The sequence below is a fragment of the Salvia miltiorrhiza genome, chromosome 7 (genome assembly GCF_028751815.1).
Source record: "Salvia miltiorrhiza cultivar Shanhuang (shh) chromosome 7, IMPLAD_Smil_shh, whole genome shotgun sequence".
NCBI lineage: Eukaryota > Viridiplantae > Streptophyta > Magnoliopsida > Lamiales > Lamiaceae > Salvia > Salvia miltiorrhiza.
In genome coordinates, this window is record NC_080393.1 from 12,309,203 (window position 1) to 12,334,457 (window position 25,255).

Below are 25,255 nucleotides of genomic sequence, written 5' to 3' on the forward strand. Positions count from 1 at the left end.
AATTAAATGTTTTGATATGACAACATTAAACTATTAAAAGAAACCAATACTATAGGTATTCAATGAAAATAAAAATCATAAAGTTGAGGTTGGTAGTGTAATTAATAAATGATGAATTATTAGGGAGAAAGGGGGGAAAGGGTAACATTCCATTTTAGGTCGAGAATGTTGTGACCTAATCGGGAAGGGAAACATGAGGAAAAGGGCAGGTACATCCTCTTTCCAAGCCCTTAAAACAACCGACAGCTTAACCTTTTTCTCTAATTTTCTGACACTATAATCCCACCGAACATGCACTCTTATATATTACTCCTACACTTCATCATGCTCCACAACACACACAAGTATAAGTAAGTATACGCTATATATAATATTACAACCTGCAAAAACTTTTAAAAGATAAAAAAGGAAGTACTCGGATCTTAAAAGACGAGGAATAAAATGTGAGACCATTTACCATTTGCCATTTGCACTATATGTTGAAAAAAAAGGGTGATGTGAAGGAATATCAGAATAAAACATCTCTACACTGTAAAACGGTACAAACCCAAAACACTAGCTAGCAAGTACTACTAGTTCAATTCAAGAATTTTTCACAAAGCCTCTCCTCATCATGACGTACCCTTAAACAAAAAAAAAAACAAAAAAAAAAAAAACAGAGAAAAAAAAAATGAAGCTACCCTAATTCAATGCGGAGTTTGTGTAGTAGCGATGATGAGAGGATCCGTTTCGACAGCGTTAGCACATAAAATCTCATCAAGATTATGCACATGACTCTTTTTATCAATGGTGGCCATTTCCGCTGTGGAAAGCGGCAAGCAATTCTGAGTGGTGGCGGTGGCGGCGGTGGCGGTGGTGAGTTCTCTGGCCCTCTCCACCTGCGCCCTCCAGTCGGTGCGGCTGAGCACGAGCAGCATGAGCAGGGCGCACGACGCCTGCGCCGCCAGCAGGCCGAGCCACAGGCCGGCGAAGCCCATCTCGAGCCAAAACCCCATGACGAAGGCCACCGGCATCCCCACCAAGTAGAACGAGCCCAGGTTGATATTCGCCCCCACCGTCGGCCTTGCGCTGCCCCGCAGCACGCCGCAGCCGGTGGTCTGCGGGCAGTTCCCGAGCTCGCAGAGGCCGGCGATCGGCAATGCCGCGGCGGTGAGCTCGAGGATGGCCCCGTCGTCGGTGAAGAGGCGCCCCCAGCGGCCCCGCATGAGCGTGGCGAAGGCCATGGCCGCGACGCCCAGGCCGGCGGCGCAGACGAGCGAGACGGCGGCGGCGCGGCGCGCCCTGGCGGGACGGCTGGCGCCGAGCTCGTTGCCGACCCGGATGGAGACGGCGAGGCTGAGGGAGGAGGGGAAGACGTAGATGAAGGAGGTGGTCTGAATGAGGATCCCCATGGAGGCAATGGTGGCCTTGGGGTTGGGGAGGAGGCCGCAGAGCATTATCATGAGCTCGTACCACCACCACTCGAGGCAGACGGAGACGCAGGTGGGGACGGAGAGGGAGAGCAGGGAGGGCCAGCCGCGGAGGCAGTCGAGGGAGGGGGAGACCCAGGAGGCCCTGTGGACGCCGGAGAAGTAGACGTAGGAGCAGAGGAGCAGCACGAGGTTGAGGTTGGTGAGCGCCATTGCAAGGGCGACGCCGGCGACGCCCATGTGGAAGTAGTTGACGAGGAGGAAATTGAGGGGGACGTGGAGCAGGACGGAGGCGCAGGAGCAGTAGGTGAGGGGCAATGTGATGCTCTGGGTGCGGAGATAGATCCGGAGAGGGTGGAGGAGGGAGAGGAAGAAGAGGTCAGGGATAGCGAAGACGATGAAGGTGTGGGCCACGGAGGAGATCTCCTCGTCTTGGTTGCACCACAGGAGCATGCGCTTCATGTTGAGCCACATGAGGGAGATGGGGATGGAGGTGGAGAGCAGGAGGAGCACCGTGCGCTGCAGGGTCAGCCCCAGTAGCTTCATCTGCTTCGCGCCGTAGGCTTGTCCGCAGATGGGCTCCATGCCCATGGCCAGCCCGGAGATAACGGAGTACCCGGTGATGTTCGCCACGCCGATCGACAGGGACCCACCTGCCAGCTCCAGCTCGCCCAGGTAACCCAGGAATAGCATTGATATCATGGCTCGTGAGTATAGTATAAGCCCTGTCATCGCCGTTGGGCATGATATCTTCCCTATCTCCTTCATTTCTTCAACTCCCTAATTATCAATATCAAAATCAAAACCAAACATTATTTATTATTCTATGCTCTACACATATTTTTGTGATTTTTAATTAATTACCTCGGAGATATTCGGCCATCTATCCAGGTCGTCTTCATCATCAACAACGACCATGGTTTTGTTGGGGTTTATGAAATGGTTTTTATTGGTAGGAATAAAGGAGGAAGGTGAAGACGGCTTGGGATTGCACATACCTTCTCTTCTTTCTTTCTTTTTTGTTTATTTTCTTCACTACAAAGTGCTAAAGGTTGGGAGAGAGTGAGAGGGACTATAGTTAACCAAATAAAAAATAGACAAAATTTTTGGGTTGGTGTAGGATGTTTGGCATTTGCAAAACTTGATGGGAGGAATGCGAACATTGATTGTCTATATATACATAAACAGGAATAGGTATGCTTTCAATACGTGTCAAAAAAGAAGAATGCTATGAAAAAGCCGCTTGCTACAACTTCAGTTTTTATTTTTATTATTACTATTATTTTGGGGGTGGGGGACTTTTCACAACTCCTTTTTAATTTCTTCGTCTACACACACACACACACAAAAAAAAAAAGTAACAATAAAAATTTCATGCATCTTGTTGTTAAGAGTGGAACAGTGGTGAAATAAAAAATTGACGTGTGTATTAAGGAGCGGAAGCGCGAGTTTTTCTCACTATATTATCCAAGTAGCATTATATATATTGCGTGGATGTGATTGGTGGAAACGGCATTCTTTGAACCGCCTACAGATTTGAGTCCAAGAATTTGTTTAGGTAATCTTCTCTTTTGGGCATTTATTTCATGGTGGGAGTTCTGTAGCTTAATCTTTCCCTTTTTTAATCCAAGTATTTACGTAGGATAATCTTTTTTTTTTTTTTTAGGTTTTTTTACCCCCCCTCTCTCTCTCTCTAAAGAAAAGAGAAAAACATGAGGAATATATAAAAAGATTATCTTCAGTGCTAAGTGGAAAGGGTGAATGGGATTGACAAGCAATCTAAATTCAATTCCCTCAATGGCTAGTTGTGTTGAGGTGACACAGCATCATTGTGTGTGTTTATCATATCCATCTACAAACAAAAAACACACAGTGGGAAGGTGTTAGTGTGTCCATAGGCAAAACCAATCCCATGTTACATTTCCCTCCACAGTCCATGTGATGTACCGCAGTCGGAGCTGTCCACGGCCGATTTCTCACAACCAAACACGCCTTAGCTACTTGCCCAATTTGAGAGGCACAACTTCATCCATAAATCACTATGAGGTCCCATCTCATTTCTGGCTGTGTGTGTGTGTGTGTTTCTCATCAGAAGTGTTTTTTTGTAGATGAAGCCATATATAATTAAATAACACTAGGAAATTGTTCCTAGCGGTGGAGTGGGTATTTGTTAGGCTAAAGAGCTCGGATTTGAATCTCATCAACGTCTCTATTAGTATGAGCTTGTTTGACTAAGAAAATGTGGCATGAGATAGCTAGAGGGTTTGACCATCATCTCAATTAATTAAGATATTATAGCGTGCAAAGCCAAAATTTGAATTTGATGTTGAGTTTGCTAATATACATTATGAGTAAATATCGTGAGTAGGAAGAGAACATAAAATGAAATTGTGGAGTGGATGGTCCAAAGGAAAAGATGGATATGATGATTACCCAGCTAAGACGGCAATCCAATCTCAATCAACAAATTAGAGGGTTCCTAATAATGGGGAGAAGGCGAGGGGTTTGAAATGCTTCCAAAAATGACAAGTTTGAAGCAAAAACGGTTGCAATAGAAAGGAGAATGGGATGAACAAGTTATGGGGGAAAGGGACCACTATGATATGATATTTATATAATAAATGGAAAATGGTATTGGTAATCACCGGCAGACTGGTTGAGAGGAAACACAATCTCAAATAAATCGGTAACTCTCAACTACGTGCTAAATGCATATCCATTTAAAAAACAACCAAATTTGCCTAAAAGTGGGGGCCTTCCCCCACCCTGTACCGCTCTGTCCCTCTCTGCGCCATGCACTTTATAATAATCGCCTTCTGCACTGCTTCATATAATTCACACGCACCACTCCCAGTCTGAGAGCTAAACTACAACATGCAAATTCATTTCTTTTTGTTTTATATTATCATCTCCCTGCACAAAAAACTTACTAAGCCTCTCCTTCTACAATACCCTATAAACCACATCGTCTATATTTCCTTACGAAGCAACACTTGAATGACACACATATTCTACTCACAAGTCACAACGGCAAAATTCTCACGCTCATATGCAGTATAGCATGGCACCGGTAAATTCATATTTCTATACAATAGATCCCTTGTTCATGTGCAATAACCTGCAAGTAACGCCGAGTTAACCGCAATGTGCAAATTATGTGTGGCAGACTCATACCTATCGAGGCAATAGTGAAATTCGAAACATAAAAATAATCGCTCCATCACTAAGCCATCCCTAAGGGCTAAGGGGATTTGTTTTCACTTTTTTTTTTGTTAAATATGAAAATGGCAAGAGCCACGCTGGAAATTTGGTGTAAAAAAAATGGTAAGTGGGGTTCACCAAATGGCTCGTAACCTTTGATTTTGGTGTTGAAAAATAGACACATTCTGATACAAAAGAAGAAGGGTGTCTCTTGAGTCCACCAAAAATTGACATTCACCCACTGACCCACTATTATATTCTTCATCAGAGTGCATGAAGAATTTAAGCATCGCAATATGCATAATTTCAGTAAACAAAACATCAATATACAGTGTAAGAATAATTTGTAAATTCCGCCACCTAGGCAATGTATGTTAATAAAGGCAACAAGGATTGATTAAATATAATTACTAAGAGATAAAAAGGTCGACAGTTGATATCTGGCATCCTCTGGTGTTGTTGAGCCCCTCTCGTAGTCTCCTAAATATTGAAACCACGTGTCAATGCCAATTGTCAAAATATATATATATATATATATATATATATATATATATATATATAGGATAAAGTTCAATGAAGAAGGCCTAAATGTAAGAAAGAAGAGAGAAGTAATATAATCCGTTGATTTTATCTAATCTAACGGACATGATTTATTCACGCCATGTTCAACGGATTTTTTCGTTGAACATATGGGGGGTCGAAACCCAGAACCCCCAAAAATATTGTATATGTTCACGAATGTTCAACGAAAAAATCCGTTGAACATGGCGTGAATAAATCATGTCCGTTAGATTAGATAAGATCAATGGATGAGATTACTTCTCTCTTCTTTCTTACATTTAGGCCTTTTTCATTGAACCTAACCCTATATATATATATATATATATATATATATATAGGGGAGGGCTAAAATAAAAACACTTTTTAAAATATAAAATATAAACAATTTTCAGCCCTTAGATCATCAAGATCTACGGTTGATTCGTAACCTTGTTGGATGAATTCGTGGTCCTGGGTTCGAATCCCAAAGGTAGCAAAAATTTATTTTTCACAATTCGTAACCATATTGGATAAAATTCGTACATTAAAAAACGTTTATATTTATATTTTAAGAAGTGTTTTGAGCCATTTTCAGCCATTCGATCATCAAGATCTACGGTGGATGCATCATCTTGTTGGATGAATGCAGATCCTGGGTTCAAATCCTGAAGGGAGTATTTTTTTTTAATTTTTTTAGTGCATTAATTTTAACAGCGAATGCATTAATTTTTACAGTGGATGCATTAGATTTGATGGTTCTCCCGTTCTCACAATTAATATAGTTCTCTCTAGAACCACACCATATATATATATATATATATATATATTGTGCATGCTTAACAACATATGTTTTATGTAGTAACCTGCCTAATTTAAAAGGCTCTGGAAATTTCCGAAGCCGTGTAACATTTGTGTGTCAAATTACAAAAGGCTGGTCAATGTTTTTTGTGTATGTAACAAGAATCAGAAGAAGGCAAAATACCCTTTATAGATACTGATAATGCAATACACATAAGAATTTATTCCAAAGCTAAGATGCAAACAAAAGGAAGAGAATGGTGAAAAGGTACAATTTCACAAAAATCTAGCGCCATGCTTTCTGAAGACAAGAGTATGGAAGCTTGTATTCGATAAGGTTTCATGCGATGCAATTCATGCCACCAACCAGGAAATTAAAGAAAAAAAGAAAAAAGAAAAAAAAAAAAAAAAAAGGAAAATCACTCACCAGCTCATGGTGCAAATTGCATGAGATTCCATGGCATAATAGTTACATCAGGTAATGGGCAGCAAATTCCTGTGGAAATTATAATTTTTTTCGCCTCCAGGAATAAATCCTGGTATCCTACAGCTTATCTTAATAGTTAAAAGCAGTGTTGAGAATGATGTTAGAATCAACTCAAGCTAACATGGTTTATTAATTTTTATGTACAATCTTTGAGATGTTTTACAAGAGAAGCACCACCCATCCTAATCAGTAACAGTAAGGTATTTACTCTATGAACAACTTTTGTCTGAGTGGCCTGCTTCAATCATGGCTTATATAAAGGATTCTCAGTATTTCTGGAATAGATGGATTCAAGGACTTTAAAAAGATGGTGCCAGATTTTCAGTACAATTGTGCGACGGAGATATTTTCTATTTCCCAGCGAAGAGGTTGATCACTTAAAAAGAATATTCATCAAAATATTTCACAAGGATAAGATATGTAGTTTGCATCTTAAATGCTCTATGTGGATCACCATTTAAGAATTTCACTAAGCACTCTATTGTTCTGACAGCAGTCACTAAAGAGGGTGTTTGGCTAAGCTTATTTTAAAGAGCTTATAAGCTCTTGGAGCTTATAAGATGTAATTTTTAAGAGCTTATAAGTTATCAAAGTGTTTGGATAATTAAGCTTATAAGCTAGAGAGAGTTTTTTGCTAGAGAGAAAAAAAAAATTAGAAAGAGAAAATCGAAGAAAAATGAACTTGAATGATATATGATGAAAATAATAAATTATAGTTGAAAAATAATTGTAAAATGATTATTGCATATGAGATTATAAACAAATAAGTTGGGGTAGAGGAACTTACTTTTTTGGGAGCTTATAAGCTCTTGGAGCTTATTTTTTGAGTTTATAAGCTATTTGGGAACTTATTTTACCAAACACTTGGAATGAGCTTATAAACTCCTAAATAACTTATAAGCTGTTTTGAGGAGCTTATAAGCTCAGCCAAACACCCTCTAAATCTAACACAACGAACTTCCATTCACATGGCCATATGGGATAAGGGAAAATCACTAAATTTACACTAAAGTACATACTTTCATTTAACTGGGTTAAGGGACATTATGATTTTTTCAGAAATATACTGCCTTGTAATTAGAAATTAGAAGCAGAAGCCCCTTCTAAAAAGATTAATGATCTTTGCTGGAGCGGATTAGAAAATCTGATAGTGATGACATATTATCATAATCACCTTTGTTGCTTTTATCATCTACATGATAATATCACCACCATCATTATTATCATCACAGGTGAACTTGAAGCCCTAAATGCCTTTGATAGGTTTAAATTTAAAGCATTTCTTTACTATTTGCAAGCTACTATTGCTCCTATTTTGGTGAAGGATATGAGCAAAATTTAACATCATATTAGATATAACTGAAACCAGGTTCTGATACTCTAGAGTCTTCTAGCAAGATGCAATCACAGCTCCAAGATTAATAAATGAAATACCTAGCTTAAACAAAATTGCAAGAGAGTATCTAACAAGTCCATCAGTGCTGAACTACACCACGGTTTGGAACCAACAGTTTCTAATGCTTTGAATGAAGCTAAGCTCTATTGAAAATATAGGGGAACTTGGGTGAAGCATTTTATCTCGAGAGAGAATATTGTAACAGTGCAAAAAGAATTTGGATTTAGATCTAACTAGAAGTGTGGTTGTAGGTTACATAATCAACAAGAAAAATATACATCAGCAATGGTTTGCAACTTTGCATTAAAGTACATGGAGGATGTAAGAATCGCACAAAAGTTTCTAGAAAATCTTTTCTACTACAGGTTAGACACAGCATGTTAGTGTGCGCCATGACGAGTGAGAGACAGAGATCATAGTATGTGATGATGATGATGCCAGTATTTGCTACAGTTTGGAATTTCATCACTTATATAAAACATGGCATCCAGTAACCAATAATGCAAATTATTCATAATTACAAGTCATGTAAAAATACATAACATAATTGAAATGCTTTAATGAAATAAAAAACCTTTCCAACATTGAATGAATCTATAAGCTTTAGCTTTTCAATCTGGGTCACGTAGATAATTTGCTGATTAGTTAACATCCCTTTCATAGCATTATTAACTAAACAACAAAATGGCAACACAAAAACAAAATACTATAGACAATATAACTCTAGTAATCGGAAATTAATTTATAGGTAAGTCAATCCATATAAATCCTAACCTAATTTGAGAAAAATAGATAACCAGAAAACACTTCAGAAAATGAGAAAAAGATATGAGGTCACTTTCAGATTATCAGCAATTCTAGAAACAACTAGCAATTTACAGGAGATTAATTTCCCCCTATTTAAACCATTTGTAAAGACTGAGAACCTGTATTTAGAATTAAAGTAGGAATCATTAACTGAATCACTTAAGAAATATCTTAGGAATTCAAAAACTTTTGTGCATTTTTTTTTTTCCAAAATGATGACAACTTTTTATCCACACATAAAGAGAAAATTATTTGGATTAAGTCCATCAGCCATGCCAGCTTGTCCATGAGGCAATTGAGGTCGGTCGTCTCAGGGCCTAGGAAAATTGAAGTACTGAATATATAATATATATTCAACCTTTTTATTAACGATATATATAATACTCCCTCCGTCCCATTTAATATGGCCCCCTTGCCATTTTGGGTTGTCCCATTACAAATAGCACTTTCCAAAAAAGGAAATCTCTTTATCTCACAAAAAGTTGTGGGCTCCACCACTTTCTATCACTTTTCTCCTTTAACTACTCTTCTTCTTAATAACCGTGTCAAAAGTAAGGAGCCATGCTTAGTGGGACGAAGGGAGTAAATGGTAAATGACACTCATTTCAACCTTAGGGTTAGATGCATGATTGAGTATTTTTATCCTAGAGTAAGACTTCTTCCAATCCAACCCTTTCAATGGGATAGGAGTCAAGCAAACTAGCTTAAATGATAGAAATAATCAAGGGCCTTGGGATATCCAAAAGTTTTAATCCATCAAAGTAAACAAGGGATTAGCCTTACTATTTTTATCTATCAAGGCTAATTCTCCAAAGTAAACACCCCCTTAGTATCATGTTTTAACTTTTTGCCTTCACTTTATTATTCTTCAATAATCTTATTTAATATGTTTTAATTATGTTTAATGTTATTAACTTATGATAATATACAATTACAAAAAACAACAAATTATTTGTGCACCAAAAACACATAGGCATTCTACATGTGTATGTAATTTTATCATATTGAAATCATGTTCATTATTGTACATCTCCAATATTAAAATTATATGATTTTTTGTTAGTTACTGACTTATTGTAATATATCTTGTGAGTTTTAGTTTTGGTTAGTGTAAAATATATAATTAGTTTAGATTATTCAGTAAACCACTAATCTTATCAAATACCTTCTCATAATTACTAATCATATAAAAAGTACTGAATGCACATGCCTTAATGAAATTCATTGTATAAGAAACCTTTACAGACTAGTGGCTTAAGTTGTCAATAGGTATCCCTTCAATCCATATAACTTCACAACCTAATTTGAGAAAATAAGAGTGCTAGTGAATACCTCAAACAAACTCCAACATATGAATTTCAGATTAGCCAACAAGTGCAGCAATTTATAAGAGCATTCATTTGTCCCTTCTTAAACTATCCATAAAGACTGAGAACCAGTGAAAGTTTTCAGAATTAAAGTAGGAATTCATCAACGTGTAGACAACTTGTAGAAATTTTCTAAAGTTTTCTAGATAAAAGAATCACTTAGAAAGACCACTTATAAAAAATGTAGGAAAGTGGAAACTCAAGAAAGATAAACATAATGAATATGGTAATTTATGACCAAAACTAGTTGACCTTGATGGAAATATAATATATGTAGTTGATCTTGATGGAAATATAATATATTTGACTTGCATCAACAATGTTAGATGTAACTTTAACAAGTATCTTAATATCTTAAAAACTGGTGTGCTTTTTTTTTTCTTATGATACCAACTTTTATCTTTCCATACATAAAGAGCATATTATTTGGATTAAGTCCATCAAGCAGAGACTCTTCATGAACTAATGTAAGATAAATAAAGAATAATATTAAAATGTTTATAAAATAGCAAACTACATCTTTTTTTCATTCCCACACATAATCTTTTTTAATCCTTTATGTGACCCTACCCAAGAGTTAAAATTTTACATATCTTCATTATGGAAGTGCATATATTCATATGAATATCAGAAATCTCAAGATAAAAGTGCAAGAACTCTCCAAATAATGACGAAAGGACAAGACTTCTTAAAGGAAACATAGAGTGCCAACCTATCATTTTTAAAAAGATTCAATTTGTTTTAATTCAGTTGACCCTCATTTCAGGTTTCTATTCCTCCATATGAGCAGTCAAGTCCAAAAAATGCATCTCATTGATTTCCTTAGGAATTTCAAGTGGTCAGTTGCTCAAGAGACGTATCTAGCATATAATTTCTAACATCGAGAGCGAGGTTCGCTAAAAGTGAACTGTCTAGCACAAATTCTTCCCATAGCCACTTTTCACTTAAACTGTAGTTCTAAAGGGAAGACAATATAAGATATTGAATTCTTCTAGTTCAAGAATTCCAGCCACAACTCAACCATGATAAGCCATAGCCAAACACAAACTCCTTAAAAGAACAAAACCAGTCCATGCAGATGCAATTACACTATTTTGACACTAAAAGCCGGAGGGCTGAAGTCCCCTCCCAATTTTATATATAAGAAATAAGATGAGAAGATAGAACATAATACATTGGTTTAATAATTATAGAACCCATAATAATTGCTTACGTTTAACAGTGATTTGCTATATTAGTTTGTTAAATTTGTGTTATTTTTGTATTTTTTCCCCTTTCTTAGTTAATTTTCAATGCTGCTCCTAGTTAAAATAAGATTATGAACAATTAATAATGAAAATTAGTTTATTTTTGTAGAAGATTAAACAATTTCTTTAAAAAAAACGTATAGAGGTGGCTCTTTCTGTACTTTCAATGCACCTATTGTTGAATCAATGGAACATGGCCTAGTTATTCTTGGTACGATTATTTAAGAGCGAGTGTTTATTGTATTAAGTGTTATGACCTATCATTAGGCTTTTGCTGTGTAATTAGTGATCCTTAGTTTTGCCAAAAATGGATTAGGCCAAATCGAATGAGACAGCCCAAAAAAGGAATGCATGCAAAGTGAACGGGACAGAGGGAGTATTTATTATAGTAAGTGTTTGAGCCATAATCCTAAAAACATTAAGATTCTATTTGGACCAAAAAAACGAACTGTGCTGCTGACTGTCCAGAAAAATTTGGCTTAGAGGTTGCCTCTACATTGTGCTTTGTGCAGGTATCTTCAGGCTTCAGCCCCATACCTCAACAAGTTCAGCACCCTATCGACAAATCCTGGATCCACGGTACTTAAAGCAAAGACTATTTTCCAACACACGCCGTTCACATTAATCCAAAGGCATTTAAGAAGAAAGGATCAGATACCTGATTCAGGAATTAGCAAATACACAAATCACATACTTCCTTGAGTTCCCTAGAGCATTAGGCAGCGTTCTACACTCTGAAGCCAACTCCCTTTCTCCACTACCTAGATTCTCCTGCAAGAAAGTAAACAGTTACAACAGGTTGTAATTGCAATTACTCAGATTCAGAATTTAAATAGAAGATCAACGAGACACATATTAAAAGTCCAGTTTCTGTTTGCAATGAAGAAATCCGCAGCGGCAATAATCTAATTCTGATTAAACAATATAAAGAAGAAGAATAACTAATTAAGCAAAATTGCGATCGACAGTACGAGCGGCAATTCCTACCAAAAGCTATCGAAATTGCCGCCTCTTCGTTTTCCTCATTTTCATTCGCGCAAGATTTGAAATCCTTTCCAGCACCTGTAAAAACCTCGAGGATTCATTCGCTGTACTCCGCCGGGTCTGCACGCCAGCCTCAAGTTGGCACCGCCGCTCCTTCCTCCAGTACGGCTTGTTCTCGTTCCCCCTCCGTCTCTCACACCAGACATCGGCACAGCCGCTCCTTCCTCCAGTACGGCATGTTCCCGTTCCCCCTCCCCGTCTCTCACACCAGACATCAGCACCGCCGCTCCTTCCTCCGGTACGGCCTGTTCCCGTTCCCCCCTGCCCGTCTCTCACACTAGACATTCCCCTGCCTCCGCCGCGATTCGCCATGGTAAGTATTGTATTAGGAAAGATTACATTTGACTATGATTAGTGCTCAATTTTAGAAAGATAAAATTTTGGAAAGATTTATCTCTCGATCAATAATCAGCCAATTTTTAGGGTTTACGTTTAACAATTGAAACTTATTATGTTAGGAAATATTACGTTTGATTTGATTATGATTAGTGCTGAGTTTTAGAAAAATCAAATTTGGAAAAGATTTACCTTTCGATCAATAATCACCCAAGTTTTTTTAGGGTTTGGGTTTAACAATGAAAATTTTATAACCAACATTTTTAGCTATAAATTCAGAAGTTCCAATGATAAATTTTTTTGCCGCAGCCAACACTACTTTTCTTCTATTTTTTGCTCCGTTTTTTCTTTTCTTCGCTATTGAAACGCCTTGAAATAAATTATAGGTTTTTATTACATACACATCAAGAATCAGGTTCAAACTTTATTGAAAAATTTATTGAGATAAATTATTATCTATTTTTAACTATTTAGTTGTGTATTTGATGATCTATTTAGCGTTGGTGTTTTTCTTAACTTTTTATTCGCTTGATGCAGCACTCGAAGCAAGAAAGAAAATCAGATTAGTTGGCGCATCTTATTGTCATCTCTTTGGATATCTATTTAATTATGTCTTGGCATTTTCGAGCTTTTTAACTATTTAGTTGTTGTGTATTTGATGGTCTATTTAGCGTTGGTATTTTTCTTAACTTTTTATTCACTTGATGTAGCACTCGAAGCAAGAAAGAAAATCAGATTAGTTGGCGCATCTTATTGTCATCTCTTTGGATATCTACACTACAAAAAAATCGGCAATTACCGACGGCAAAATGTCGTCGGTAATAAAAGACGGCCGCCGGTAAATTGTGTTACCGGCGGCGATGCCGGCGGCAAGCTGCCGCCGCTAAGCGACTCGTCGGTAACGACAATACCGGCGGCGACCGGCCGCCGTCGGCAATTAACGGCGGCTTTGCCGCCGGAATTTTCGTCGTTAAACGGTGGAGCAATGCCGGAGAATTAGCGGCGGTGGTTGCCGCCGCTAATTAATGCCGTCGGTGATTACACCGGAGTCCGACGGAGCAATGCCGGAATATTAGCGACGGCGTTTGCCGCCGCTAATTAGCGGCGGTACAGTGCCGTCGGTAATAAACCACCGCCGTCCGGTGGCACTTCGCCGGAGGGGGCCGAGCTTTTAGCGAGGGCAAAATGCCGTTGGTAATTACCGACAGCAAAATGCCGTCGGTAATTTTTTTAATTTTATTTATTTTATTTTATTTTATTTATTTATTTATATATTTTATTGTATATTCACAATTTATTTCCGTATTTATACGGTATTGCATACTTTAGACGAACTTCCCAGTCCGTGACCCGACTTTCCAGTGGGTCACCCATCTTGCTTGTGCTCTGTGTCAAGCACGCTTAACTTTGAAATTCTTTTCGAGCGGTCACCAGTACAGAACACTCGTATTATTGATATATCTACACCTATTAATTCATTTAAATGCTATATACTCACTCATATATTTATAATCTTTGAATATGTGGAGATAATACCTGAAATATGTTGTTAATTAGTGATCGAGTTCGTTTCCGTCCTTATTTTTATCGTCGGTAAAATATTTAATTAATATTTAATTATTAATTAAATATTTATTTATTTTTTATTTTTTAGTATTTTTTTAACATTAATACATCAAAAGTGTTTTAATTTGGTTATTATAATGTGATTTGAATTTATTTGTTTATGTTAAATGCAATCATCATCATCATTGCCATAAATATATAAAACATATATAGTTTTAATAATTAAAGCACTTGAAATATATAGTTCAATAAAACATAAATTTGAAAAGAAAGTGCAAATGTAATTTTGTTTGAAAACATAAATATAAGTCTAGCATGGTAATAAAAGACGGAAAGTCCTAAGCATCATCATCATCATCATCATCATCGGCATCAGGGGGTGGAGGTGGCTGAGCATTATACATCCTCATAAACGCCTCCATTTGAGCCATGCGCTCCTGCATCTCTTGGCGTACTGCTTGCTCTGCCGCCAATCGCTCCTCCAGCGTGGAGATCTGTGTCTCATAAAGCTGCTGAGACACCGCAGAAGTGTCCGTGCTGCGGATAGACCCCCTACTAGCCTGACTCTGCCCGGCACTCTCGACGTCGTAGATCTGTGACCTATCCGGATGCACCACCTCCAAATACACCTCATCTAGCCGTGACTCTCGTCTTGTGGCAGCGGCCAGTCGATGAACCTCGGCCTAATTCATACATAACAATGCATAATTGTTAGAAAATAAATACATTCACTAAATATTTGAATAAACTTAAACACTTGCGTCAATTCTTGCATCTCTCTCCGACGTATAACTTCCGTCGGCGTACATGTGGAGGCGGAGGAAGGTGGCATAGTTCGGTGCATCCTGGGGAAAATCAGGCTCCAAGCTCTGTAGATGTATTTATATAAGATAAATAAGTTATATTAGTCAAGATATTATATATTTATATATATATATATAAATATATGTATATATATATATATATACTTATGAACCTAATTATATAAGATAAATAATTTATATATATACTTATATATATATATAGGGGAGGGCTACGGTAAAAACACTTCTTAAAATATAAATATAAACGTTTTTTAATATACGAATTTTATCCAACATGGTTACGAATTCATCAAACATGGTTACGAATTGTGAAAAATAATTTTTTGTTACCTTTGGGATTCGAACCCAGGACCACGAATTCATCCAACAGGGTTACGAATCAACCGTAGATCTTGATGATCTAAGGGCTGAAAATCATTTATATTTTATACACTTAAGAGTGTTTTTATTCTAGCCCTCCCCTATATATATATATATATATATATATATATATATATATATATACTTATGAACTTAATTATTTGTTACTAACCATATACTGCTGCAGGATACGAGTCGACTGAGACCCGCCCACGTGCCTACTGATCCATATACCCTCCCCATCGGCCTCGGACATCCGGTTGGCACGTGCTCGTGTAGAAACAGCCTCAACCTCGGGACGCTGCATCCAACATTTTATAAATCTGTTGAGCGTCATTATTGGGCGGCTGCTCCAGATTTGGAGGATCTTGATAATTACTAGGTCCAGCATGGTCATGCACCATCCTTTCGTAGTTATTGTATAATCCATCATCCTCATTCATTATAGCATGTTCTCTCGGCATATACAGCGGTGCTTCCCCGTGAGAAACCCAATTTGTGTAATTCAAGACAAATCCACGCCTACTAACATATTTTCTGACCGTAGGTACATCTAAATACGCTTGATTCTTGCACTTCTTACACGGGCACCTAATGTTACCTTGTCCATCTGTGTACGCCGTTTGATTTCTCGCCCACTCAAGGAAAAACTCAAGCCCCGTTTCAAATGCAGTACGATCATTGTATCTCGCGTACATCCACGTACGATTATCACTCATTCTTGCAAATCCTAATTGAAAAAAACAAATAAAATATAATAAATTAATTGAAAACAATCATTTGTTGGGAGAAGATCCTTAAGAAATTGATTAAATCTATCCCACAATATACATAATAACATAACATTTCATAAACACATAGCACATAACATTTAATTTAACAAAATTATCCAACATATATAAATTATTCTAACAAACAACTTAAACTAATTGATTATAATTAATATAATTTAAAATTAATCATGCTTCATAATTTAAAATTAAACTAACAACATATATTAATTGATTAATATAATTTAAAATTAATCATGCTTCAATTAATATAATTTAAAATTAATCATGCTTCATATAATTTATTTATAAACAAAGCCAATTATAAATTAATTAACTAGATCTAACAAATAAATCTATTTAATTAACATAAATACATAAATAATTAAATAAATAAATACGAGAAGCGTACGGTGGTGGTTTCCGGCTGGGTGTCGTGAAGAAGGCGGCGAAACGAGGTCGTCGAACTACAATGAAGAATATAAGTGAAAATTAAATAATTATATATATATAATTAAAATTAATTAAAGAGAGAGAGAGAGATCTTTAAGAGAGCAAATTAAAGAGAGAGAGAGTTACCTGGGCGACGGTCGGCGGCGGCGGCGGGTGGAGACCGGAAGCAGCAGCAGCATGGGGGAGGGGGGATTTTCTGTGTGCGGCGCAAAACTGAAAAAAGAAGGGTTACGAGTGCCCTATAATTTATTAATTACCGACGGCAATTGCCACCGCTAATTAGCAGCGGCAATATCGCCGTCGGTAATTGTATAAAATTAATTAATTATTGCGTATTTTAAAATTACCGGCGGCGGCGCCGCCGCTAATTACCGGCGGCAATTTTGCCGTCGGTAATTGGCCGGTGATTGCGAAAGGGCGGGTCGCCTGAAATGCCGCCGCCGTGCCACCGGTAATTTTCGCCGCTATTTTCGCGCTTTTTTGTAGTGCTATTTAATTATGTCTTGGCATTTTCGAGCTCTTCTTTAGCTCATTACTATGATTTGGATAGTATTGAAGATATCTTCTAAGCAAGTTCACAAATATTATGCGTTCATATGAATCTATTAGATATCTTCTGATTATCCCCTCAAACCTATTTGGATGGACTACGCATGATCCTATGAATCTTTAACAGTCCTTCCATATTTTGTCTTCTTATAATGCTATTTTTACTATCTCCAAGTGTTAAAAATTCATAATGTTACTTGAACAAAATAACAAAAATAAGAAATCTGTTATTTGCATAAACTATAAGAATCACAGGGAAGAAATTAGATTGCCCAAACAGTGATGTCTTCCTAATGTATTTTATGAGAAGAAGGTTGGTTGAACATAGATGATCCCTACTTTTTTTTAGTGGCGACGTTTTCTAAATGTTTGGAAGATTTTTTTTTTTCTTTTATCTGACAATTGCTGAGATTTTTGTGTTCCATACTTATTCTACGTTCTATTTTGTTAGCCTGCCCTGGCAAGGACGTAAAGTTGGTACCAAGAAGCAAAAATATGACAAAGTCAGTGAGAAGAAAATGTTGATCCCATAGAGCCATCGAGGTAATTTTGATAGATTATGATGTAATTTTGAATATCATTTTAATTTTATTTTTTATGTAATGCTATAGAGATTTAATCAACTTAAATTTACGCATATATATGGTCGATTTTCTTGTGCATTGAGAATTGTCCTTCTCAATAACTCTTGTTTGATGTTCTTGAGTCATAATATAATAGGGAGTTTCCATTATGCATTTTCTTGATAAGTACATACGGAGTTTCAAATTATCGAACCATAATGTTAAGGTAATACCAGTTTTTTTTATCATAAGACTATTTCTAGAATGAAACAGGACTAATATTGTCAAGACATAAATTTGTTTATTTCCTAATTTTCTTTTAACAATTACTGTTATCGAGTAGCAGTTTAACTGCTAAAATTGCTCTAGATTGTCGTTCTTCTTCTTCTTCTTCTTCTTCTTTTCCCCTGTTAAATAATTTTGTTTATAATTTGCCTTTACTTTCCGGTATTTCGCCATATTGCAGCACCAATATTTCTCCTTCTTTTTGCCTTTGCTTTTAGGTATTTAGATTATGTGTTAGGGTATTGTCCCGTCACCAAAAATTGTTAAATTGTGTGCTGTAATTGCATTCAAACCTCAACTAGAGGTGAGGAGATAACATGAGCATTTGTGTTCCTAGATTAGAAATTGTGCCTTAGAAACTTTTGTCTGTATTTTTGCCTGTTTCTGTAACAGTATATCTCAATTATTTTTGCATCCTATGTAATCTCGATTATTTTTGCATCCTACGTAAATTTTTATGTCATATCATAACATTGGTAGTTTTGATACAAGTTTATTGAAAATATTTTGCTATGGATAATAAGTGTACTACTAATTATATTAGATACTGTGTGTTTTATACACTACATTGTAGATGCATATACCAATAAATATGTTCGTGGATAGAGGTTATAAAATAAACTGATAAATAAGATTAGATTAACCATACTGAGTATTGATCCTTAAAGATCAATGTGGCTTGTAAACTGATGTAAAATGACTTGTGAATTAGAGACATATGTGCATCAGAGTATCTGCATTTGAGAGACATATGTGCATCAGTCACAACTCTTATGCTATGTTGCACATGTGCGAGGGGGCGGGGGCGGGAGCGATACGATTCGGGTACGGGGATACGGATTTTCAAAAATTATAGGGTGCGATTCGTGAAGGATACGTCTGTTATATATATATATATATATATATATATATATATATATATGGAGAGGTTCAAGAAAGAACCATAAATAAAAGAAGACCGGAGAACCATTTTCAGCCATTCGATCATCAAGATCTACGGTGGATGCATCATCTTGTTGGATGAATGCAGATCCTGGGTTCGAATCCTGAAGGGAGCATTTTTTTTTTATTTTTTTAGTGCATTAATTTTAACAGCGAATGCATTAATTTTTACAGTGGATGCATTAGATTTTATGGTTCTCCCGTTCTCACAAATAATGTAGTTCTCTCTAGAACCACACCCTATATATATATATATATATATGAGATAAGTAATACATGTCATGCTTTAAACATATGATAATTAATTTACTTAAAATATATACATAATAATAATATTATTATTATGCAAATTATTTTTTAAATAAATTAATTAAACTAATGAGGCATCATTTAATTAAAAGAAACTGGACAGCCCAAGACTTATTTAAAAATAAGCCCAACTACTTTAATAAATTATAGAGGCCCAGCTGAATTAATTGACCCAAATTACCCAACCCTATTTTCTTCTCCTTCTCTATCACACGCACACACGCACAGATCTCAGATCTGTTTCTCTCTCTCTCTGTTCACGCACCCACGCCTGCAATCCGACACCTCCTCCTTCAAGCAAGTCGTCCAAATGCTCACCGGCTCCACTGACGCCGCCGCCGCCGCCCGCCCCGAACCCTTCAGAAGCCCGATTCCGCCTCCCTTCGGCCCACTGCCTCCTATCTGTCCTCCCTCACTCTCTCCCACGCGTTTTTGACAGCAGACGGCCAAGAAGGGCCGCCGTTGCTACTGCTCCTTTCTCGGCTGCATCAGCGGCACCTGGCCTTCGGCCCCGCCGCCCTGCTCAACCGTCTCGGATCATGCCGCCTCGCCTCCTGCCAGCCAACAACTCTCGATTCGCGAATCCGATTTTTTTTTTGATTTTTGGGGGGATTCGCCAGATGGCGAATCCCACGCGAATCGCGCCCGCACCCGCCCCCCGCGCGAATCGGATACTGCACAGGGTTGATTTTCGGCGAATCCGTGCATTATAGCTCTTATGATGATAAAGATTTCATCTTTACATTGTGTCAGTAACAAAAATGACATACTTTAATAAAGCAGAAGAAAAGAAATTGGTGATTATGATGTTACTAGCCTAATTATAATATAAAGTTTGACATGTCATGTTAATACCTTTTCTTAATAAAAAAAAATTCTCTAAGAAATTTGTTGGGTGGTTTATTGCATGTGTTGGGTGGTTGATTGTAGGATGACAACGCTAAGAAGTAGTAGCGCCCCTACCTCGCAAGCCTCGCCGTGTATCTGACGGGTAGTGGATGACGGGTATCCGTCGAAATTCGGGTATTCGATGGGTGGCGGGTCGGTGGGTTTCCACAGGTCGCGGGTATGGTAGCAAATAGTAGTGTACAAGAAGTTGAAATTTTCTTTCAAATTTGCTACAGTTTTGTGGTGATTTATTTGTTGGGTGATTTATTGCATTTGTTGGGTGGTTGATTGCAGGATGTCGACGGTGAGAAGCAGCAGCGACCCTACCTCTCAAGCCTCGACGGGTAGTGGGTGGCGGATAGCCGCGGGTCGCGGGCATGGGTGGCAAATAGTAGTGGGTGGCAAATAATTTTTTCGAATATACGTTTCAATAAGTCATGTTAGGGATGAAAGTCCTCTTTAATTTATTTTTTCATTTTAGTTTGATATGCAACGTAAACCTATGTCATGTTAACATTTATTTTATTGTATGATATTCATCATTTATAAAGATATAATGAAATGGAGGTGGACTTTTCATTTATAAATTATAACATCAAACAATTCCCGTCGAATTTCGACGAGTTACACACTAGTATATATATAATTGCTTCAAGGCAAGCACGTTTAACCTTGGAGTTTCTTCCACGTGGTTACCAGAAAAGAAGATGTGTCTTATTAGTATGAGTAGCACCAATCAAATCATTTAAGTTCTCATCGAATATGCAATCTCATACCTGCATATTATTGGAATCCCTCTCTTTCTAGTGTGTTTAGGTTGGTTGGTGCATTAATTCGTTTTGAAGTACTTATAGGAGTCGCTTTTTGTCTGTGCCTTATGCACCGACGAACACTCCTTACTTCTGACCCGGACGCCATAGAGTATATATTTGCTATATATTTAAATTAAGAACATATTTATAATAAATAGAATGATTCATTAAAAATAAACTATTTAATTTATCCTAATTGGGGTAATAATTTTTTTTTTAAAGGGTTAAGTACCAAATCCCCCCTCCCCAACGTTTGGGCCCCTATCACGTATAGGACCCTATAGTCAGGGTAAGCGTTGTTTACTACCTCAACGTGGCTAAACATAAGCAAATCCCCCCGCGTTTTAACTGCCCAAAACGTCGTCTGTTATTTAATTTTTTTTTATTATTTTAATGAAGGTGGGCCCCATTTCACACGTCACTACCACCAACCTTCTCCCCCCATCCCTGCCGCCGCCGCCCCCAGACATGTTCTTCCCCAACCTCCGCTGCCGCTTCCTCCGCCACTGCCAGCCATGCCTTCCCCGACCACCATCACAGATCCACCGCCATCCACCGCGTCTTCTCCAGCTCCAGCTTCCTCCGCTACCCTCCCCCACCACCACAACTCTTCATCCACCGCCTTTCCCCACCACCATCACAGATCCGCCGCCTTCCTCGATGGCCTCTATCGCCTACCCCCATCAATCCCTTCTCCTCCTCCGCCGCCCTCCCCCACCAGACTATGCGCCTCCGCCGCACCAACTGAAGCTCCAAAAATTGGTGGTTCGATTTCTCCAAAAATTGGGGTTTGATTCTCAATTTCTCGACCTCCCTCTGAATTGGGGTTCGATTTCTTTTGTTGTGGTGGTGGTGGCGATTGGGAAGATGGGGGAGGATCTACGGTGAAGAGAGAGAAGGGGACGCCGGGAGGTTTGGGAAAGGGATGTCTGGTGGCGGTGAAAGGCATGGCTGGCGGTGGCGGGGGAAGCGGTAGCAGAGGTTGGGGAAGAACATGTCTGGGGGCAGCGGCGGCGGGGATGGGGGGAGAAGGTTGGTGGTAGTGACGTGTGAAATGGGGCCCACCTTCATTAAAATAATAATAAAAAAAATTAAATAACAAACGGCGTTTGGGGCCGTTAAAACGCGGGGGGGATTTGCTTAGGTTTAGCCACGTTGAGGTAGTAAACAGTGTTTACCCTGACTATAGGGTCCTATACGCGATAGGGGCCCCAACGTTGGGGGGGATTTGGTACTTAACCCTTTTATAAATAGTTATTTCCCTGTAAATACACGAATTTTATAGAGTTTTTAAAATTGCACAAGATCTTTTTAATTATTTAACAGAAATAAATATTCGACCTTTCAATTTTTTAAATTTGCACACAGTTTTAAGTTTCTCCAAATCAAATTTGAGTCGGCAGTTGGAAAAACGACATGGTATTAAAACATATTGATGCAGAGTAATAATTACCCTACGTAGTTGACCACACGAATACCATTGGCCACTTCGAGGGTCCCGCCATTAGCCTCCGACATGGCGGTATCCCTTCGATAAAAATGGTGTTTGGAAGGGGAACTTAGTGGGAGCCACTTGGGATAATAACCGAGATATCAACAGCTTCAATGAGAATTACTGGGAGTTTTTCAGAGGGTTTCATAGAATAACAGTTGCTAGACTGAAAGGACAAGTTTCTAGCCGATTTGAGATGCAGATCCTTCGCGTCTCGCGGTAACCTTTGTCTCTCCAGAGAGATTCTTCACTAAGTTAGAGTTCCCATGGCCAAAAGGCCCTGCTCACCATAGAATTAAACCATCATTAATATGGCAAAACTCATATATGAAAACAACAAATACGAAGAATTAAAAACTGAAAATATGACATCAATTCAAGGTAGTTGAACAAGTAATAAATGAAGGGAAAAAAATGCGAGAAGAAGAAGATGGGGGATTATAACATATTCCTGATAAATATGGATAAACTGAGAACCTAATGCTTGCATCTAGGTGGCTTTTTCAAAAGCCACGGTAGGAGATATGATGGTATGAGGACGATCTTTGTCAGTCAAAGTACATATGTCAAAATTATTATAAGGACATAGTTGGTTATACTGTGGAACTCGGCAACAGACAAAATTGAAGGAATTTTGTGAAGCATGGCTAGAAAATAAATAGATGCAAAAAGAGAAAAAAAAATATCACAAATTAACATATACTTGAAACACTTCAAAGTGTGAGTTAAAAGAAGCATGGTAGGATGTAAAAAGGTATCTAAACCTTGGCGTCGAGTCGACATTGTCTAGAAAATAGAAGAACGGAGATGAGCAGTGACACCGACTGTTTCATTCCTTCATATGAAGTGGGAGAAGTTTTGTAGAAAATAAGATGAGAAAGTTTGAAAGAAAAAGTAGGAGAGAAAGAAAGAAAATGGATTTTAGGACAAAATATGTGGGGTAGTGATCCCACGTAGACGGCCAATGTTACAAAATGAATATAAAACTCCCTTTAGTCAAGGGTGGAAATTGAGAGACGATTGGGAAAAAGTGGAGTTCCTGAAAACGACTACAAAAATGATGAATAATGGTAAGAAAATTGACAGATACTCGATAGGGTTGATGTCATCGCCTCGGGTGTCCAAAGATCCGATTAAAGCAGAAAATCCCTAGGGAAGACGCCTGATAGAGTAAAGGACTTATTCGAAACAATTACCAAGGTAAATATTCGGAGTGGGGGGACCATTGACTGCTCCAAGGGCCTCACCATTGGCCTTCGACCTGGTAGAATCCCTTCGAAAGAAACATTATTTGTAAGGGAAACTTTAAGATACTCGGGTACATGAGAAAGAACCTTCAAAACAATATCTACGTAGGAAAAATGATCTACTCAGAAATACGGGAACAAATCAAGGATGGTATGATGGAAGATTCCCGTGAATGACATAGGATCAGTTAGGTGGGACATATGTGAGACGTGTGTAACTGCCCATTGTCCCCCACCTGATAATTTTCCTCTACTAAGGCAACGAGTATAACAGAGAGAAAGCGACGGTCATGCACCAGGAACACACACGTTCGACAAGGAGAATTACCTATATACCTCTTAAGTATCCTAAAACCCTATAACAATCCCACCATTCAAAAGCATGGTATGTACGCCTCATTCTTCACCATTCCATACACATACTCCCTCCGTCCGCCAAGATTATGTAAAAATTACTATATTTGGCGTCCGCCAAGATTATGTCACTTTCCTTTTATGGCAATGGTCCCACCATCCTCTTTAATATTTTATCCTTACTAACACTCTTTATTTACAAAAAACCCACTCAAAATTCAATCTCAACCACACATCTCATAAAGTGGTGGGACCCTTTCTCCACTACATCAAAATCATCACCAATTTTATTAAATCCCGTGCCCAAGCAATTTTACATAATTTTGGCGGACGGAGGGAGTATTTGATATTTCTTCACTTTTGTGTTATTTCGTTTATCCTATCACCGATCCATAGTTGATTTGGGCATCGTAATGCCTGCCCAGAAGTCCCTCTCTGGTCCTCTATTTTGCAGTGCACGAAACAAGTACAACGAGAACCAGTGAAGCTCTCACGACAAGACGACAGACTCCATAATCCAGAAAGCTCGCACTTGATACTTAATTACCTTCGGTAAAACCACTCATTTTCATCATTCCCTACGTTTATACATATAATTCCGCCTTCAATCTTACTAAAAACACGTAGATGTTCCTTAAGGAACTATCACATACCAAAATATTATCGTTTATAACAAAATGTGAGTTTCAAATCCATAAATCATTTGATTGATGATAATTATGGCAGATTGAGGAAAATTCATGATGAGTTCAAGCAAAGATTAACTACCAATTTAAAGGGTAGGTTTCATGAGCATCGTCGAGCTCTTCAAGAAATAATTCATATCACAACGATAAATTTTTAATAGGGATATCATGTTTTTCAAGACCATTATCGATCTTGCCAATGACACCTGAAGCCGCTTCTTGGATTTAAAAACCCTATTTAGTTATAAATAACGACGTTTTCATGTGTTAAATATTGCATCGTTTTTTTTTCATCCCTGATATGGCCGTGTAGGAATTTATGCTTGGCAACTCAACTTCGATTTGGGTGAAATTTAAACCGTATGCAAACCTGGAAAAATTGGAAGGTTGAGTATTTATGTTCAGAAAAAGAAATTGCCATGTGCAATTTTAAAAAAACTTTAAAATTTATATGTTTACATACTAATATTCCTGTATAAATCAATAATATCTAAAACACTCTAACATAAGTATATAGAAGATA

General features: G+C 37.8%; 1 protein-coding gene and 1 long non-coding RNA gene across 2 annotated transcripts; both read right to left on the reverse strand.

Annotated features, from left to right (window-relative positions):
- Positions 1-422: 422 nt before the first annotated feature.
- Positions 423-2,431, reverse strand: LOC130992625 (protein DETOXIFICATION 48-like). Its single transcript, XM_057917339.1, has 2 exons — positions 2,274-2,431; positions 423-2,189 (listed from the first exon to the last, which is right to left on the reverse strand). The coding sequence occupies exons 1-2, from the start codon at positions 2,403-2,405 to the stop codon at positions 687-689; spliced, it is 1,635 nt and encodes a 544-aa protein (XP_057773322.1). The 5' UTR covers positions 2,406-2,431; the 3' UTR covers positions 423-686.
- A 2,390-nt stretch (positions 2,432-4,821) lies between these two features.
- Positions 4,822-13,377, reverse strand: LOC130992702 (uncharacterized). The gene is made up of 3 exons (XR_009091345.1): positions 12,240-13,377; positions 6,376-12,023; positions 4,822-5,090 (listed from the first exon to the last, which is right to left on the reverse strand). It is a non-coding gene; the product is annotated as an uncharacterized LOC130992702 (long non-coding RNA).
- Positions 13,378-25,255: the final 11,878 nt, after the last annotated feature.

Excerpts from the sequence above, each read along its gene's own strand:
- LOC130992625 (XM_057917339.1), bottom strand. The coding sequence starts at position 2,405 with ATGTGCAATCCCAAGCCGTCTTCACCTTCCTCCTTTATTCCTACCAAT. Across the intron at positions 2,190-2,273 it reads GATGGCCGAATATCTCCGAG|GGAGTTGAAGAAATGAAGGA; the intron begins GTAATTAATTAA and ends ATTGATAATTAG.